The sequence below is a fragment of the Cordyceps javanica genome, chromosome 4 (genome assembly GCF_051103115.1).
Source record: "Cordyceps javanica chromosome 4, complete sequence".
In the NCBI taxonomy this organism is placed as follows: Eukaryota; Fungi; Ascomycota; class Sordariomycetes; order Hypocreales; family Cordycipitaceae; genus Cordyceps; species Cordyceps javanica.
This window is the reverse complement of record NC_139298.1, coordinates 457051-475978: the sequence shown is the minus strand read 5'-3', so window position 1 is coordinate 475978 and position 18928 is coordinate 457051. Positions and strand designations below refer to the sequence as shown.

Below are 18928 nucleotides of genomic sequence, written 5' to 3'. Positions count from 1 at the left end.
CACGCCATCTCGTTACCTTTACCCTGCCCTGGCCGCTCCCCCAGCTACCCTAATCTCACACCCTCCCCCCTCCCCTTCCCTGGTCTTGCCCGCCATCGGAAACTATTGAGTAACAGCTTGCTACGCTCTTCACTTACACGATCTCACGGCGACCGCTTCTTTGCACTCTCCTCGGCCCTCTCTTGTATAAGAACCTCTTGCCCCCATACTCTTTTCCTCCTCATCATGTCCCCCATCGTCTTGCCTTTTTCTACATCACACACCGCAGTGTCTTCTACTGCATCATTCACCACCTCATCCACCATTTCATCCACTATCTTATCCACCTCTTCGTCATCCACTTCATCATCCACCATTTCATCATAACCTCATCTACTCTCAACCAGTCAACCACCTTTCTCGTCTTCTTCTCATAATTCATCATACTCTTCACCTCACACCCCTCTTTCAACCCGAATTCACAATGCCTGGTCTCTCTCTTGACACATCTAACTCCTCTGCCAGCCAACCAGTCACCATGTCAACATCAGCCAACAAGGTCCTGGCCGATGTTGCCTCTCAAGACTCGAGCCGTCTGCCCTCTCCTCAGCCCACTCACATGTCCTCCCACAACAGCAATGGCCACCGCAAGCTTCGCTCCGCCACCGTCGGCTATGTCGCCCCCGAATTCGCCGGCAAGATTGAGCAAATGAAGACCGGTAAGTGGTTCGAGCCGTGTCGTCAAACTCGGTGACATCCAGCTAACAAAAATACCTTCCCCGTAGTCCGCAGCCTCATTCTAGACAATGGCTGGATCCCTGAGGCTCTCGTTGACGAGCAGACTCGCTGGTTCTACGAGCAGCTCGGCATCGACGATGTCTACTTCCGCATCGAGAGCCCCGAGGTCATCGCCAACCAAATTACCTCCCTCTACGCCGCCAAGGTCGCCGCCAACTCGCGCGAGGACAAGCGCGAGGAGATCCGCCTCGACATGGAGGCCGAGGATCACGCCATCTACATTGACACCAGCGAGCCCGGTCAGTCCAACGTCTCCGGTCCCCGCTATGAGGGCCGCCTCGAGGCCAAGTACCTCGACCACTCCGAGAGGACCAAGTACCGCGTCGAGACCTTCCGTTCTCCCGCCGTCATTGGTGCCAGCCCCAACTCCAAGGCTACCCTCCGTTGCTACTTCGTCTACAAGTGTGACTTCAAGCAGAGCGTGGAGGACACCGACCCCAAGGAGACCAACATCGAGCTCATCTCCGACACGGGCTTCTGGCAAAAAGCCACCGAAAACACCAAGCAAATCTACCAGGAGATTATTGAGCTGGCTGTTGCCCGTACTGGCCCGGTCATTGAAATCTTTGACATTGACGACTCGGTCGAGAAGCGTCTTGTCGTCGCCTTCCGCACCCGTACCGCTCGTGGCATGTTCTCCTCCCTCTCCGATCTCTACCACTACTACGGCGTCACCTCCTCTCGCAAGTACGTCGAGCAGTTCTCCAACGGCATTTCCGTCATGTCCATCTACCTGCGACCCGCCTCTACCGAGGGCGGTTACTTCCCCCCCATGGAGGAGTCCATTCACCAGATCACCAAGGAAATCTCGCTTCTCTACTGCCTGCCCCAGAACAAGTTCCACAACCTCTTTGCCACTGGTGAGCTGAGCCTGCAGGAGGCCGTCTACGCCCACTCCACCTGGGTCTTTGTCCAGCACTTTCTCAATCGCCTCGGTCCCGAGTACGTCTCCCTCTCGGAAATCATCGACCACAACGACAGCGCCCAGGCTGCCCTTCTCTCCAAGCTCAAGCGCCGTCTCCGTACCGAGACCTTCACCCCCGACTACATCTTTGAGATTATCCAGTCCTACCCCGAGCTGGTCCGCTCCCTCTATGCCTCCTTTGCCAACATTCACCTGAGTGTCGGTCCCGACTATGACCGCGCCTACCTTGCCCCGACCCCCAAGGTCGAGGTTCTATCGGACGAGAAGCTCAAGGACAAGATTTCCAAGACTGTTGCCAACGAGCACGACGAAATGGTCATGACCGCCTTCCGCGTCTTCAACAATGCCATCCTCAAGACCAACTACTTCACCCCCACCAAGGTCGCCCTCAGCTTCCGTCTCGACCCCTCGTTCCTCCCCATGGCCGAGTACCCCCGCCGTCTCTACGGCATGTTCCTCGTCATCGGTGCCGAGTCGCGCGGTTTCCACCTGCGCTTCCGCGACATCTCTCGTGGCGGTATCCGTATCGTCAAGTCCCGCAGCAAGGAGGCCTACGGTATCAATGTCCGCAACCTCTTTGACGAGAACTACGGTCTTGCCAGCACCCAGCAGCGCAAGAACAAGGATATTCCCGAGGGCGGCTCCAAGGGCGTCATTCTCCTCGACCCCAAGCAGCAGGACCGTGCCCAGGAGGCCTTTGAGAAGTACATTGACTCCATTCTCGATCTCCTCCTGCCTGCGGAGACGCCCGGTATCAAGAATCCCGTGGTGGATCTGTACGGCAAGCAGGAGATTCTCTTCATGGGTCCCGACGAGAACACTGCCAACCTGGTCGACTGGGCCACTGAGCACGCTCGCATTCGCGGTGCCCCGTGGTGGAAGTCGTTCTTCACGGGCAAGTCCCAGAAGCTTGGTGGTATCCCCCACGACAAGTACGGCATGACTACTCTGTCTGTCCGTGAGTATGTCAAGGGTATCTATCGCAAGCTGAACCTCGACCCCTCTACTGTCCGCAAGATGCAGACCGGTGGTCCCGACGGCGATCTGGGCAGCAACGAGATTCTCCTCGGTAATGAGAAGTGGACTGCCATTGTTGACGGCTCTGGTGTCCTGGCCGACCCCAACGGTCTCGACAGGGACGAGCTTGTCCGCCTCGCCAAGAAGCGCGCCATGATCAGCGAGTACGACATGGCAAAGGTGTCCAAGGACGGTTACCGCGTGCTGTGCGAGGACAACAACGTCACCCTCCCCAACGGCGAGGTCATCTCCAACGGCACCTCTTTCCGCAACACCTACCACCTCCGCGATACGGGCATGACGGATGCCTTTGTCCCCTGTGGTGGACGTCCCGAGTCCATCGATCTCATCTCGGTTAATCGCCTGATCAAGGATGGCAAGGCCGTCATTCCCTACATTGTCGAGGGTGCCAACCTGTTCATCACCCAGGATGCTAAGCTCCGCCTGGAGGCGGCAGGCTGCATTCTCTACAAGGATGCCTCTGCTAACAAGGGTGGTGTGACGTCGTCGTCGCTCGAAGTCCTGGCTTCATTGTCGTTTGACGACGCCGGCTTCGTCGAGAACATGTGCGTCGACGCCAAGACTGGCGAGGCACCCGAGTTCTACAAGGAATACGTCCGCTCGGTCCAGGCCAAGATCCAGGAGAACGCCGCCCTCGAGTTTGAGGCTATCTGGCGCGAGCACGAGAAGACTGGCGAGCCGCGCTCGATCCTGTCTGACAAGCTGTCGATTGCCATTACCGACCTCGACGAGAAGCTGCAAAAGTCTGATCTGTGGGCCAACGAGGAGATTCGCTACGGCATTCTCAAGGACGCTCTTCCCAAGCTTCTGCTTGACAAGATTGGCCTCGAAACCATTATCCAGCGTGTTCCCGAGAGCTACCTGCGCAGCATCTTTGGTAGCTACCTCGCCTCTCGCTTCGTGTACGAGTTTGGTGCCGAGCCGAGCCAGTTTGCCTTTTTCGATTTCATGTCGAAGCGCATGGCGGCTATTCACGGCGAGTCCAACGTCACCGGCACTGAGCGTCTCCGCCGGGCGTCCATCAGCAAGCATTAAATGGCTTGTGCCAGAAATACACGTGTGCATATAGGGTCGGGTTACGATTTTGATATTTAGCCTTTTTTTTTTTTTTTGAAACCAAGCATTGGCCAACATGGCTTAGTGAACCTTTGCTTCACATTTACAGAGATTTATGTGAGAAAAAAAGCGGACGAAAAGAAAGTCGGCAAGATGAGCTTCGCTACACGAGGAGTATCAAGTTGCCACAGAGTTGTCATGCGTTTTTCATTTCTGGGTTGGGAAAAGTTTTGCAAAATAAAAAAGACAAAAAAAGGCGTGTTGATGCGTTATGAAGAGAAGAGACAGAAGACAAATTCTACTATACAGTCGCAATCATAAGGACAATAGCAGTCCGAGCGACGAATTAATTAAAGTGTACATGTTTTTTGCTATGATATGCTTACGAGAGCCCTTGTGCATGCGGAATATTGTCTTGCGAAACCGTCGTGAGCATTGGGCAATAGCCAAAGGCTGGAAGGATGTGCATGAGAGGGAAGAGGCCGCAGGTGGACGCACGCCCGGAATTGACAAGCTTATATGGATCGATTGTCTATATCGGGAATAGATGAAGACGAGTGAGGAGATGGAGGAGGAAGGACACGCATCGTGGGCGCGGGATTGGGTTCGGATGTAAGCATGTGTAGATGACTGGGGGTTGTTGGTGAGCACGGCTCGGGGTAGCCGCCCAGGGGGGGGGGGGGGGTTGATTATACTATCACTTCTTCTCTTTTTCTATACATGTTTGCTTTCTCCCGGAAAAGTCATCGAGACCTACTAGTAACCGGATGATATTTATTATCCCGAATAGGGCGATGTGAAAGGGACCGAGGCGAGTGCAGGGGGGAGGGGGGGGGGGGGGGGCAAGGTAATGAGCGATCGACAAGTTGCAGCTTCTGTCGGCTAGAAGTGTAAATGGCTTGTACATGGCAAACAGGGGAGCGTCCTGGCGATCTTTCCATTTTCCATTTCTTTTTTCTGTTTCCATTTTATATTGGTTCAATTTCCACAAGGGGTGGAAGGGGGGGCCTTGTGTAGTGGGTTTCGATGGAAGCGGCAAAGGTCGTGTGCTTTTTAGCTGCGACTGGGTGTTTTTGTTTAAGAATGTGGTGACCCATGACGAAGAGAAAACTGAAGAAGAGGAAAAAGAGAATGATGGGCGGGTAATGTGATGCGGTTTGATCTACCTAGGATTGGGAGCGGGTGGCTTGCTTGCGTGTGTATGTGATGAAGTGAACGGGGAAGCGTGAGGTGTGAGTGGCTGCAAGGAAGTCAGCGCCAGGTAACTACTGATGGCTCTAATAAACTTGGCGTCGACGAACGACTCGAGGGGCGGTTAGCATGATGGGCAGGAGAAGAAAAAAAAAGAAAAAAAAAAGAAAAAAAAGAAGAAATAAAAGAGAGAGCTTAAATCTGGCATAAACAGACCAATGCCAGCGGGGAGGGTCTGATTCATGAAATTATGAAGAGAAGCCAAGCAGGTTGAGTTTGAAACCAGCCTCTTGCTTTTTTTTTTCCTTTTCCTTTTTTTTTTTTCGCGAGTGGATGTTTGAGCGGGCCTGAGGGGAAAGGAGGGGAGAGAAGGGATGGATGTTGGTGGTGATTGTGAGTCGAATGGTATGGATGGGATGGCTGGACATTTTTTGGGGAGGCACTGTAAGTACTTGTCAGTAATCCGTATACACGCGACCGAAAAAAAAGCTTTTGATGGTTGACGCAAACACACACACACACACACACCTAGAAAAAAAAAGAGAGGGAGGAAAGAGAAACAGGGGGTGGTTTTCAGGGCATGAGGCAAGCTACTTTGTTTATTGCCTTTTTTTTTGGCATTGTGCACTCTCGTGTCAGTGATGGTAATGCGTACTCCCAAGCAAGGTCTGCTTGGCGGTAGACATGAGTAAGTCGCAAAGGAAAAAAAGCAAGAGTGGAAGATGGAAAGTAAAGAAGAAAAATCGACAAGAGAGAAACATGTGGTATCCGAAGATGGAAAAAGCTGACACATGACAGCAAAAAAAAGAAAGACACATTTGCTGCCGAGATGGGCGCAGTACGGACTATAGTGTTTTGATACATGATGTTTCTGATGATCAGCATCGTCAGTGGCAGCAGCGGTGTCAGTAGTGGTAAGTAGTAGTGGTAAGTAGTAGTAGTGGTAGTAGTGGTAGCGGTAGTAGTGGTAGCTTCATCAGCGGCAGCCAAATGAAGAAGAAACAAATTCCCTTTCGTTCAGTCTCTCTCATTCCCGGGGCCGTTTCCACTTGCTGCCGTTCTCTCTCACTCACTCTGTCTCTCTCACTCTCTCTCTCCCCACACACACCATAAATAAACCGGTCCATGCATAGGAAACTCACTCTCACACACCCCGCCAGGGGAGGAGGGATCAACGGCCACTAAAAACCATACGAAACAAATCTGTCTTGACAGTCATCCGTAATCTGTATCCGTATATACTTACTCACCACGTACGACACACGACACACGACACACGACATTCGACAGACAAACGCATTAAAGAGAGGGAGAAAAAAAAAAGAGATCTTCGACTTGGCCAAGAGGACAACGCAGCCAAAAAGGCTTTTCTCACAATCTCTCCTTCTCTCACTCACACGCTCTCTCACTCTCTCTTTTCTACTTACTCCGTACTCAGGCAAGTATGCTCCCCGCCTAAACATTTTTTTTTTCTTCTCTCGCCTCTTTTCTTTTCTCGTCTTCCTCTTGTCCTCTTTTTACTTTTTCGTCCTCATCTCTTCTTTTTCTCTTTTGCTCATGAAACCGCCCGCACGCCCGCGCTCAACGCCCGATGTGTCTTGTCTGACTGACTGACGAGAACCCCTCCCCCCCCCCCCCCCCTCCGACTCGACTCGACGCCGCCCTTGGGGGGTTTTTTTTGCCCGTTTCCGTTTCCGTTTCCTCCTCATCCTCGTCGTCCTCCTCCTCTCAATACGCACTAAAATCGATCCAACACCATCACCAACCACGGAACCACCCACCCGTTGGTTCCTTTTTTAGTTTATTTTATTTTTTGACCCTCCCCTTCTCCCCCCCCCCTTGCTCGCCGCACGCCGTCGCCTTGGCCCTCTCCCTCTGCTCTTCTTTCTCGAAGCTCATCCACCTGCGACACCGACCGAGGAGGCTGGTCACAATTTAGCTTCGCGCCGCCTGCCGCCTGGGCCACCTCCTTCTCGTCAATCCTTCGTCGCTCTCCCTGTCGACACCCTTTACTTAGTATTCTTTTTTCCCCCGGTCGTCCATCTCTCGCTTCCGCTACAATGACTAGGCCATCCATCATTAGAGCCGGTACGTTGTAACACTCCCCCCTTTCCATACCTACCTTGCGCTTCCTCCCACCTGTCTACGGATTACCACCGCGGTTCCTCTCTTGGCCCCCTGACCTCCCCCCCCCTGTCCCTGTCTTGCCAGTACCACTATACTGGTAACGGTACAGTCAGTCAGGACTTGGTGACTTTTGTCTCCTCCTCACCTTTTTTATTTTTAATTCCTTGTTCGAGTGTTATTCCTCCTCTTCTACTCCTGTCCTGTTTCCTTATTTCTTTCTACCTGCTCAATTGCGCATTGTCTGTCTCTCTCCCTCTTTCTCTCGGTTTTTCGCATTCTTCACACTATCCGGATTCCGACGCCCACCTGCCTGCCAGCTTCATTCCAGTCACCTTGCCTGACGTGCATTGACACCCAACTTGGGACTCTGCCTTGTCTCGCGCGCGCTTCGGCCTCCACCACCGGTCTCGCTTCTCGAGGTGCCCAAAGACTGCAGATTCGAGACTGGCCGCCAGCAAGAGATTTGGCAGTACGGCGCAATCGAGAGAGGGAGCCAGCCCTTCCTGCACTTCGCGCAACACAACTTGTCCAGCAACTCCTGACTGACCTCGTTGCTCCTTGCTCCCTTACCAGACACCATCGACCTGCAGAATCACAACGCTCCCTCGACTCAGGACCAACCTCGTGCTCGAATCGATCCCGACGACACCCACCAGCGAGCCCCTCACCAGGCCGGCACCCTGCGCGACGTCGCTCACGAAACTGCCCAGGAACTCCTGCGCAGCCCCTCCATACGCCCTGTCGCCGCCAGCCCTTCCTCTGACGCCCGCTCAAATCCCCAGAAATCCGCCGCCAGTCACTCTCCCGACCACGACGTTTCTGATATCCAGCATCCTGACGAGCGGCCTGACGATCTCGCCGACTCCCTCGCCATGGACGCCTACCGCCAGCACGAGCAAGACGCCATTGCCGCCGCTCATAATGGCACCTCTTCCTCCGACGAGGAGGACCTCCAAGGCGATGCCATTGATGACCTCGATGACGACCTTATGGACAAGATTTCGAGCTCCCCCTCGATAGAAGACGGTGTGTACAATTGCTCTCCAACCCCAACCACCAGCGCCAGATCCAAAGACTGGCCTCGTCGCGTTTCTTCCCTCCCTACCACCTCGAGATTCCGTCGTCAAGCGGCTGCACGGTTCTTTAGTTCACAGGCACAGTCCACCACCCTTTCTCAGCAGCCGAGCCATCTTCTTCTTCTTTCCCGAGCCGACAGCCCTCTGCGCCATATCGACCCAGAACCAACGCCGGACACCGATTGTGAGCCCGCCATGGACGCCAGCCCTAAATCCGTCAAAGAGAAACCCAAGACTGCCCAGCCAGATACGCAGGTCCAGATTGCCAAGGAGCAGGCTCGATCAACAGCCACGCAGCAGCATCTCTTTCTGGATTAGGTATCCTCTGAGTCCGCGCTGGCTGCCTCAAGCCACGCCGACCCCCGGAGCAGCTTGCCCGAAGTACTGGCCGTAGAAACTACCAAGGAGAAATCCACGGACGCGCTGGAAAACAGGACTCCATCCACCATCGACTCAGCACCGCCGCCTCCTCCGGACCCCAGCAAAGAAGAAGATGATGCTCCTGCTGATGATACGATCCCCGCTGCCCCTCTTGACCACGACTACGGTGAACTTAGCTCGGACGAAAGCTTACATGATTCAGAGGACATTGATTTCGAGTTTGTCTACGCCCTTCATACCTTTGTCGCCACAGTCGAGGGCCAGGCAAATGCGACAAAGGGTGACACCATGGTCCTGCTGGACGACAGCAACAGCTACTGGTGGCTTGTCCGCGTCGTCAAGGACAGTAGTATTGGTTATCTTCCCGCAGAGCACATTGAGACGCCTACTGAACGACTGGCCCGCTTAAACAAGCATAGAAACATTGATGTAAGCTGCATTTTGCCATCCACGGCCCGCCACCCCTTGGCTCGCACTAACTCGAATAGCTGTCTGCGACCATGCTGGGAGACCAAGCCGTCAAGCAAAAGACGTCTTTCAAAAGCATCCGCCGCAAGCGCAAGACGGTTGCCTTTGCCGAGCCCACCTATGTCGATTACTCAGACTTCGACTACTCCACCGAGGAGGAGGACATTGATGAGCTCTTTGGCACCCAACCGCAATCCGCCAGGGAGCAAGCTGCCCGGTCTGTGCAGCAAGAGGGGCAGGAAACTGCCGAAGAGGCTCGCGTAGAGCCACTCCGCACCAAGGAATCCAAGGGTGAAGAGTCCCAAGATACCCAAGCTACCAACGGCGACACTGTCGTCGCAAAAGAGGGCAGCCTAGAAAAGGAGGACTCTAGCCGGCCTGGAAAAGATGGCGAGGACGACACGAGTTCTGTGGAAGAGATTCTCGACGAAACGGCCAGTGTCAGCCGATCAAAGAATGGCACCGTCCGCAATACAGACTCCTTCTTCAACGACGAGGAAACGAAAAAGATCACCCTCACCCCCAACCTGCTTCGCGACGGCGAGGCTGCTGCCGCCAGACCATCCACCGACTCTGCGGGCAAAGACTCGGCTAAGGGCCGATCCAGCCTCGACAAGATGGAAAGGGAACTGGTCTCGGACAAGGAGAGGAAGAAGAGCAAGGACAAGAAGCCAAGCGCCATTCGCAGCTTCTTCTCTAGAAAAGATAAGAAGAAGTCGGAAGACGACGATGAGTCGTTTGGCAAGCGTTCCATGGACATTATCGAGACCGACGACCGGGACGATGCCGGCTCTCCCGACAAGTCCCAGCGCGGCAAGCTGCAAAAGGTCCAACCTCGCACCGAGCCCCAGCCGCAGGCCGGGCGCAAGCTGTCCACCTCACAAACGCAAAAGTCGACCGTCGAGCTCTCATCCTACCTCAACGAGACACGCACAAACGATGTCTCGTCCGTCCCGCCAGCCTCGATGCGCATCGTCGATCCCGATACGCAAGAGGCGCGCAGTGTCTCGTCCAACCAGCTGCAACAGTCTCCCGAGCCTGCCCCCAGCCGTTCGGCGTCGTTGGGCAGCCGCACCGACAAGGCGTCTGCCGCCCTGTCCAAGATGATGCCCCATCGCAGCCCAAGCAGCGGTGCCGAACCGAAGCCGCAAAAGACCAAAAAGGCCAAGACAAGAATGGACCTGGACACCTCCGATACCCCAGACGAGGAAAGGCAACAAGAGACTGCATCACCGACCCAGTCCCGACCCGCTGCTGCCGCCACCGCTGTCGGCGCGACTGCGGCCAAGGCTGGCGCTGTTGGCACTGCCACGGTTGCCGCTCAATCCCGCGGTGCCCCGTCACCGTCTTCACAAGTCGCCTCCAGAGACAAGACTGCCACGCCGCAGACTAGCGCTGGCCCAACGGGAGACTCAACGCAGGTCTCGCCTAGCAACGCCTCGAACCCGCCGGGCCTGGTGCCGGACACGTCTTCTGCGGAAGACCGCTCACCCAACGCCTCGCCGTCGCCCGAGCTCATTTCCAAGAGTGGTAGCGCCGCCAGCAGCCGCAAGGAGGCCTGGGACGACGTCAAGCTGCGCGCCTTCTTCGACGAAGGCGACCACATCCGCGACCTCCTCGCCGTCGTCTACGACAAGTCGGACGCGGAGCCCGTCGGCCCCGACCATCCGGCCGTCGGCGGCCTGTTCAGGGAGCAGAATGCCAAGCTGGCCGAAATTACTACCCAGCTGGACAACTTGCTGGGAGACTGGCTGGCGCGGAAGCAACGCCTGCGAGGATCCGCGTAATCGGGGGTCTTCCCTCTCGCCTGTCTCCTCTTCTTCTCTGTTATTTTTCTTTGCAATACCCTCTGCATTGTTGACTTGGCATGTCATGGCTGCGGCCTCATTGTAACGCTTGATGATTTCTTTTCTCTTCCCCCTCTTGATGTGCTCGCCTCGTCAGTCTCACGAACCCAGATTTGGGGCCGCATCAAGATGTACCAAAAAACTCTTTCAGATATGAGATATCCCCATTCCCACAGGACAGCGTTTTTCTTTTCTCTGGATGAGGACTTGAGGAATCTTTTTTCATTCGCTTCTCTTTTATTTTCTCTTCTCGCGTCGGGGTTATTGTTTGGCGTTTGGAAACGTGGTTCAAACGAGTTGTTGAATACGACTCTCTTACTTGTTCTTATATTGTTCTCTAACTATATACTCTCGCTACAATGACCTTTTCTTCTTCTTTTTTTATTCCTGTTTCTGCTCCTCTTTGTTTTCTGTGTAGACAAATAGCATGGCAGTTCTTGTCGATGGGTTGGGCGGACGGACGGACGGACGGACGGACGGATGAGAATACTTGACTGTATAGTATAGCAGCAGCTGCTGGGGAGATGAAGGAAGGGCAAAGTTTATGCATTAAGCAGAGGTGCGGAAAAGCATAGGCTTGTTTGTCTCTCTTTTAGAACGCCAATATAGTTGTGCCTGATCTCGAACTTCCAGGTTGTAAAATACCGTGTGTGTGTGCGTGTGCGTGTGCGTGTGTGTGTGCGTGTGTGCGTGTGTGTGTGTGTGTGTGCGTGCGTGTGTGTGTGTGCGTGTGTGTGTGTGTGTATCTATAATGCTGCAAAAGAGGCCTTCCTGCCGGGAGGCTGCAAACAGAACCAGCCTTTCTCATGAAACAATTGGTCGCACACACACAACTACGCAACGCAGCATTACTTACATGAATTAACAATGAACGAGGACAAAACGCGAGCGCAGCGCCTCTTGTGTCGGTTAGCTCTTGTGCCTTTTTTTGCATTTGAGAGTCCTTCTCCTCGCGGTGTATTTGTTCACGATGGAGAGAACTTTTGCGTTTCACACGAGCTCAAGGAAGCCAACGGAAACACCACTCATTGTTTTTAGATAAAGATTTTCTTCATTCTACTTCATTTCGATAGCGTCCAGTCTCTTGCCCCGCGACCGGTAAATATCTAGCCATACGGATGCAAAAAAAAGTAAGACAGCGAGGCCCGGCTCAACATGAACTTTCATCCTCTTTCCCCCCCCTCATCCATTCATCATTCCCGAGTAGATGTTTCCCGTTTTCTTTGGCATTCAAGAACAAGACCGAAAAAAAAATATATTGATCTCATAAACACCAAAGTTGAACCCATCCTTTTGTTTTCTTTTTCCCAGAGGTTTGTGTTTGGAAAGAAAAAGCCCGATTCCTTTCCTTTTCGTTTTGCTTCGGATAAAAAATCAGACGCGCCAATACTTGTTGTGGCTCTTCTTCTTGGTGAAAAGAATAGAAAAGCTCAGCAACCAAAATGCAACATGTAACAATAGAGAAAATGTCAAGACATTGCAGGAGGGAAAAAAGAAACTATGGAAACCACGAGGCAAATCATTATGTGTCATTCGCGCTCTAATCGATTTTACTATGTTTTTTTTTCCCTGGCAATGCTTTTTATTTTGCGGTTTTTCCCTCTTGGAACAAAGTACACACACACAGAGAGGCACACATCTTAAACCTCGGTGGTGACCTTGGCCTTGGCGTTGGTGACCTTGACGCCCAGTTGCTTGGCGCGGGCAATGATGTCGATGCGCTTGCGCGAGGAGACGGCCGAGGCAATCTCGGCGGCGTAGGTGCGGTTGTGCATCATCAGGAGCTCGAGGTCCTTGACGTTGTTGACCAGGAAGGACTTGTGGCCCGAGGGCATCATGTAGCGGGTCTTCTTGTTGGAGCCGTAGCCAATCTGTGAGGAGGGGTTGGGCGTGTTAGAGACGTGGCCATCTTGACAAAAGCGTTGCTCACGAGCCGCGATGGGTGAGCGAACGCCCCTTTGGGAAGGGGAGGGGTAGAGGAGAGGGGATGACGTACGGAGGGCATGGCAATGCTGCCACGGAAGCGACGGCGGACGCGGTTGTCGATACCCTTGGGTTTTCTCCAGCTGGCGTCCAGGCACTTGAAGCGATCGGACTGGTGGCGGAAGAAGCGCGAGGTGCCTGTGAGGTTTTGTGTTAGCGGCGGTTCGTGGCGAACATCGTGTGCGCGTGTCTCGTGTCGTTCGGGGGTGGTCCCGGATGCGATTGATAGAGTCCGCCCATGCAAAGCCAAAACGAGAGAGAAAGACCAGAGAGCAATCGTCCGTTCGGGATCGTTTCGAGAATCTTTCATCGGTTCGGCAACAGGTCGCTCTGCCATCCCCAAAGACCACCCCAACAGCTCAATTCTAGGAGGACTCATTCGGCGTCTCGAATTCGGCAGGGAACACGGTGGGAGAACAAGTAGTTTGCAAAACGAGAATAAACGTACGCTTCTTCACGATAGGGACGTGCTTCTTGGCGGCGACCATCTGCAGGTAAAAAAAAAGAGTCAGCATCGTCTGTTTCCTCTCCGAAGGCGGCTTCTCCGAGATGACAGTGTCAAAGTAACAACATGGAACAATAATTCAACATGCCGAGTCCCTTGTATCGTCCGCTCGTTCTGTCGCGCATCAAAAATAGCGTACCTTGACTGTTGTTGTTGTCGGATGGCTGTGATACTTTACCCGGGCGTAATGGCTGGTCGATTTCAACTACTTTACGAGGGCGGGCAAATTTTTGGACAGTCGCTTGGATTGGGGCGGCCCTCCTGCTCCGCTCGAATTCACAAGGGTTTAGGGCTCCAGGGTCACGTGTGGGTGTTTGCTCGCTGAGGCCGTCAACAAGACGGCGCTGCAAATGATCAGAGCCCAAGCGAGCTGCCCCACCCAATCCAGACTAGCGCATCTCTAAAGGGCACAAACCCTTTGAAAAAAAATTAACACAGGGCGATTGGTTTGCACAGTACCAGAGACCGACCGCCCTCGCTAGCTTCGTAGGTAGCCTTCGCTGCCGGGAACCCCCCCCAAAGCACCGCACCAAACCCGCTCTTTTTTTTCTCACCTTGGTCTTTCCGCGACGCCTTCGACACACCTCTCACTCTCTCCTCCCTTTGCGAAAAACCATCACAAACCGCAAACATGTCGACACAGAGCGTCCAGTGCTTCGGCAAGAAGAAGACGGCCACCGCTGTCGCCCACTGCAAGGTTCGTGCCCGGCTACTACCTCTTTTCACGATAGGCAAATGTCGCGTCGTTGTCGTTGTCGTCGTCGTCCTCCCCCGATCAAGGACCAACCAGTCTGCCGTCACGAGATGTCCAAAAGTGTCTGAATTGAGGGGCTTCTTTTTCTCTTGCGCTATCTTTGCCGACAATTTGAAAGGATATTTGCAGAATAGCAAGAGAGGGCAACTCTGGAATCAGATGCTGTAGGGAAATCATGACATGCAGACTGTGATGTTGACGGACGACACGACCGACATTTGATGCCAATTTTCATCCTGGCAAAAAAAGACATGTGCTAACACCACCGTTCCAGGCCGGCAAGGGTCTCATCAAGGTCAACGGCCGTCCTCTCCAGCTCGTCCAGCCTGAGGTTCTCCGCTTCAAGGTACGTCGCAATTCGAATTTTTGAATTCCACTTCCGCCCCTTCACAAAATAGTGGCGTTGGTCACGGTGTGTTGAATAAGGCCAAAAAGAAACATACTCTTTGAGCATTTTCAACGCGCCCGAAACCAACGTCCTCACAAAAGAGAGCCATCCATTCGCAGCAGTCACGCTAACATTTGTGTGTGTCTCTTTGCTCTCCAGGTCTACGAGCCCGTCCTGGTCGTCGGCCTCGACAAGTTCGCCAACATTGACATCCGCGTCCGCGTCACCGGCGGTGGTCACACCTCGCAGGTCTACGCCATCCGTCAGGCCATTGCCAAGTCCCTCGTCGCCTACTACCAGAAGTTCGTCGACGAGCACTCCAAGAACCTGCTCAAGCAGGCCCTCGTCGCCTTTGACCGCACCCTCCTCGTCGCCGACAACCGTCGCTGCGAGCCCAAGAAGTTTGGTGGTCGCGGTGCCCGTGCCCGCTTCCAGAAGTCTTACCGATAAAGGCCTTCATCCCACCCCGCTACGTACGGGCTGTGTATGCTTGTCTTTTTTTGCTGGACTTGTTTGCTTTCTCTCTCATCTTTTCCCATGCATCGGAGAGGATGACGGGGGAAAATCATGACTTGGAGCGCGGTTTTTAAAATTACGGTCGGGGGACAACGCGGAGGTGGCGGTCAGGGTCGCGAGCGGCCTGTGCTTCTCTCCCATGATATGTAGAGTGCAGAGGACAAATATGGATCACAAGGAGTCTTTGCAAGACCCTTGGGTTCTCGGGGAGTACGGTATTTTCCCACGGCGCATTTTGCATGGCCTTAGCTAGACGGACATGTAGTCAACTCGGCGGGCAACTGAACAAAAGAAATCTTGAAAAAATAGCCAAGGTCTAATCGATGTGAATACATGTGCGTGCTAAACTTGATGTAATGTCTACTGTGAATGGTTGCCGCCGCTCCGTACGTGGCCAGCCTCAACACGCTGTCCTGGCTCAATCATCCCATGATATCAAGCCCTTTTCCCGTCCACGCTCGTCCAGCTCAACAATCTCGGGCGCCCACTCGCCTCTCTCGTCCTCGGCCTGCAGCTCCTTCATTTCAAGCTCAACCTCCTCGCCGTCCTCCATGACGACCTTGCCCTTGCGGAGGTACTCGCCGCGAATGTCCCACCCGTAGCCGTCGGCCGCCACCACGGCCTCGAGCCGTGAAAACGCCGCCGCCACCTCTGCCCGCGTCGTCGTCGTCATACCGCTTCCCTGCAGGTTATCCTCCTCCTCCTCCTCCTCCTCCTCTAATCGCCTCTTGTAGACGATGAGGGCCAGCCGCAGCTCGCGGGCGCGCGCCTCCTCGCACTGCTCCGCCAGCGGTGTGTCGAGCCAGGAGCCGCCGTAGGTGAGCTGCGCGGTGACGGCGCGCAGCCAGGCGGCGGCGAGCGACGGCCGTCGCCGCGGCAGCGCGTACGCCTTGAGGAGCAGCCGCAGCACCACGTGCCACCACTGCTCGAGGCACGCGTCGTTGCCGAGGTGCACGCCGGCGAGAAACGCGAATTGCAGCTCGCCGACGAGCGAGGACTCGGTCACATGGCCGCCGCCGTCGTGCAGGAGAGATTCCAGGTACGAGGTCGCGTCGGTGGCCTCACGCGTGCGGTCGGCGCCGAAGAGCCGCGCCGAGTACGTCTTGGCGTGCCGGTCCAGCGCAAAGTGCAGCTCGCGCACCGGCGGCGGCGGCGCCGCGTGCCGGGTGTGGGCGATTTGCTGCTCCATCTCGCGCTCGGCCGATGGGAGCACCTCACCCTGCACATGGTCCATGGTGTCGACGTGCCAGGCGCCGCCAGCGCCGCCGGCGGTAGCTTGACCCGTCACGCGGGACAACAGGTCCCCGGTGATGGAGCTCGTCAGCTGGCCCCAGATCAGCTCATTCTCCGCCGCCCGCGCCTCGTTGACGTCTGCCACGCTCCCGCTCCCGTTCCCGTCGCCGCCGCCGCCGCCGCCGACGACGACGCGCGCCGTGGGGTCGCGGTAGGACAGGAGCTTGGCGTGAAAGGCGTCGACGTCGCCGGGGATCTCGTCGGGCCGCGCGTCGGCGAGCAGCTCGCTGCCGCCGTCCCAGCGGACGGCGTGCACGCGGTTCGTGCCCTCGCTGACGATCCAGAAGCCGGAGCGCGCGGCCATGCCGCCCGGGTGGGCGGCCCAGAAGAAGTGCGGCCCGGCGGGCACGTCGCGGACGCCGCCAAAGTGCCTGGCCGTGAAGGAGAGCGCGTCGTAGCCGACGGTGAAGACGTCCGGCAGGCCGACGATCAGTACGACGTCGCCGCCGCCGCGCGAATGCGTCCTGCCGGGCGCTGCTGCTGTGGGCTGCGAGGCCGGCAGCGCGGGGCCGTCGTCCGTGTCCCGATCCGAGTCGGCGTCGTCGTCGAGCGAGCCGAGCGGTGGCGGTGCGCTGGACTCCCCGGGCTGCTCGCCGCCGCCGCCGTCACCCGTACTCGTAATCGCACTTTGGCTCGGGTTCCGTGAAGGAGCATGACGCTCAGCGGGTGAGTTTGTGCCCAGATGAGTCATCGTTTAACGCGATGCCCGACCTCGCGCAAGGCGACTGGCGTCCACTCGGTGCCACTGTGTGCCTCCAACAATCGAGACTCAAAGAGGTTGCTACTTTTGCAGATTGTTCTGGAAGACTCAAATTGTGCACGTCTTGGATCTAGACTCGCATGCAAGGCTCAGCAATCAAATTTTCGCATCTGTTTGAGCCGCAAGGTATCGGGCTCGATATCAGCGGCAAGGCGAGCACGCAAGGCCTCGACGCTCTGTGCGAGGAGTGATGATGTAATGTATTCCACCCTTGTTCTTTATGAGTTTGGAGGGAGATGTTGTAATTGGGTATAATATGCCCGAAATCGGAGATGGCGCCGAGATGAAGTTTGTTTGGATGTTGTTGAATGTTAATTGTGAACAAGAAACTTTTATGAAGCCCCGCAGCTCCTACGGCAGCCAAATACAAAAACCGCAAAGGCTACGTCGGTCGCTTGCCACTTGAAAAACAGCAAAGCAACAACAAGAACAATAATTATAATAATTACCTATGTGGTAGGCTTCTTTTAATGGAAAGAGTGGCATTTATATCGTCACTGGGCCTCGAATCCTTATTTCATGTTTCTTTCTTCTTCTTTTTTCGCGTTTTGTTGGGTGAAGGGGCCGCAAACGCAGTCACTGCATACACCCCATCCAAGCCGAGTTGATGCAAGAAGCCGCAAAAGAATACGAAAGGGAGAAAAAAAAACTCATTTCGTCTATGACGTGTATGAAACTTTTTTCACCTTCAAGTTCGAAGCTTTGTTTATTTTTTATTTTTTTTCGCGTTCGGAGAGGGTTTCGTGGCGTGCCCGAAATGACGCGGCGTCGCGCGAGAAATGACCTCGCCGCTTGTACAGCCATGGTCCCTTCCTTGTACACTAACGCTACACCTCCCTTTTTCAATTTTTGAGAGTAGCGGCCGTTTGAGTTGGCGAAACGCTGTGCCGCGCACAAAACTGGCGTGTGAGTGCAGACAGTGAGGAGGGGGGGGGGGGGGGGCTTGTAGATGACGCCGTTGGCGCGCCTTGCCAAAAGCGCCCCATGCGCCCGCCCAGTTGCTCTGATATACAGTATGAGCTAAGCGCCCTTCACACCACACAGTATGCTCGCAGCGCTCGGTAAACGTTGGCTCGCAGTGTATACCTCTTTTCTTCTTCCTTTTTGTTCCTTCCCCTTGCACTCGTGGGGTATGGACGACGACGGGGTCTCCCTAGCCCTTTCAGCTTGGCCCCCCGTCTGGGTAGTGATTGGCGCCTAGTGATGGAGCTGAAAAGTAATGCCCACCGCTTTTGGCTCCTTCTCATGATCGACCATCACCGGAAAACGCATCAATTGTAAGGACATGCGCCCCACTAGACGAGTGCACGATCCGGATATAAGTAAGGCAAGGTTGCCGCCGAGGGCTGGATGACAACGTCGTTTTTTTCTTCTTCATTGCCATTTCCCATCAACGGCCTCCCCGAGCAGACATGTCTACCATGATGATCAGGGTTCTTCTCTTTGCCCTCTCTCTGTGCGCCCTGGTCTCGGCCCAGTCGCCCATGCAGGTGTACGGGTGCTCCGGCCGCGGCTTCACCGGTCACTGCGAGACTTTCACCTGCCCCTTCAACGGCTGCTGCCAGCTGCCCAACTTCTTCAAGACGAGTCTCGTCTCGGTCCGGTCGGCCGGCTCCTACGGGTTCCGCCTCTTCACCGCTGCCGGGTGCGCGTACAGCTGCAACGACAACGACCACAACAGCCGCCAGGTCGACAGCCAGGGATGGAGCAACATTGGGGCTGCGGCGTACGCCTGCGTCGACGGTCCGTACTGAGGCGGTGTGTGAAGCTGGGAGTCTGCCGGCCCTCGAATCTTTGCCAAAGGTACATCAAGGACAATACGTATTGGTGGAATGTGGTTGCT

General features: G+C 55.1%; 6 protein-coding genes across 6 annotated transcripts; 4 read left to right on the top strand and 2 right to left on the bottom strand.

Annotated features, from left to right (window-relative positions):
* Positions 1–517: 517 nt before the first annotated feature.
* On the top strand, positions 518–3775 carry V2A60_006041 (glutamate dehydrogenase (NAD(+)); the record flags this gene model as incomplete). The annotated part of the gene is made up of 2 exons (XM_083257339.1): positions 518–698; positions 765–3775. The coding sequence occupies 2 exons, from the start codon at positions 518–520 to the stop codon at positions 3773–3775; spliced, it is 3192 nt and encodes a 1063-aa protein (XP_083113465.1).
* Positions 3776–7047: 3272 nt separating this feature from the next.
* V2A60_006040 (SH3 domain-containing protein) lies at positions 7048–10826 on the top strand (the record flags this gene model as incomplete). The annotated part of the gene is made up of 4 exons (XM_083257338.1): positions 7048–7075; positions 7688–8445; positions 8509–9000; positions 9060–10826. The coding sequence occupies 4 exons, from the start codon at positions 7048–7050 to the stop codon at positions 10824–10826; spliced, it is 3045 nt and encodes a 1014-aa protein (XP_083113464.1).
* Positions 10827–12526: 1700 nt separating this feature from the next.
* Positions 12527–13357, bottom strand: V2A60_006039 (60S ribosomal protein eL32; the record flags this gene model as incomplete). Its single annotated transcript, XM_083257337.1, has 3 exons — positions 12527–12757; positions 12883–13007; positions 13318–13357. The coding sequence occupies 3 exons, from the start codon at positions 13355–13357 to the stop codon at positions 12527–12529; spliced, it is 396 nt and encodes a 131-aa protein (XP_083113463.1).
* Positions 13358–14005: 648 nt separating this feature from the next.
* Positions 14006–14966, top strand: V2A60_006038 (40S ribosomal protein uS9; the record flags this gene model as incomplete). Its single annotated transcript, XM_083257336.1, has 3 exons — positions 14006–14071; positions 14403–14474; positions 14676–14966. 3 exons carry the CDS (start codon positions 14006–14008, stop codon positions 14964–14966), a joined length of 429 nt encoding a protein of 142 aa, XP_083113462.1.
* Positions 14967–15450: 484 nt separating this feature from the next.
* V2A60_006037 (AAR2 protein-domain-containing protein) lies at positions 15451–17016 on the bottom strand (the record flags this gene model as incomplete). Its single annotated transcript, XM_083257335.1, has 1 exon — positions 15451–17016. One exon carries the CDS (start codon positions 17014–17016, stop codon positions 15451–15453), a length of 1566 nt encoding a protein of 521 aa, XP_083113461.1.
* Positions 17017–18497: 1481 nt separating this feature from the next.
* V2A60_006036 (uncharacterized protein) lies at positions 18498–18839 on the top strand (the record flags this gene model as incomplete). Its single annotated transcript, XM_083257334.1, has 1 exon — positions 18498–18839. The coding sequence occupies one exon, from the start codon at positions 18498–18500 to the stop codon at positions 18837–18839; it is 342 nt and encodes a 113-aa protein (XP_083113460.1).
* Between the last annotated feature and the right edge of the window lie 89 nt (positions 18840–18928).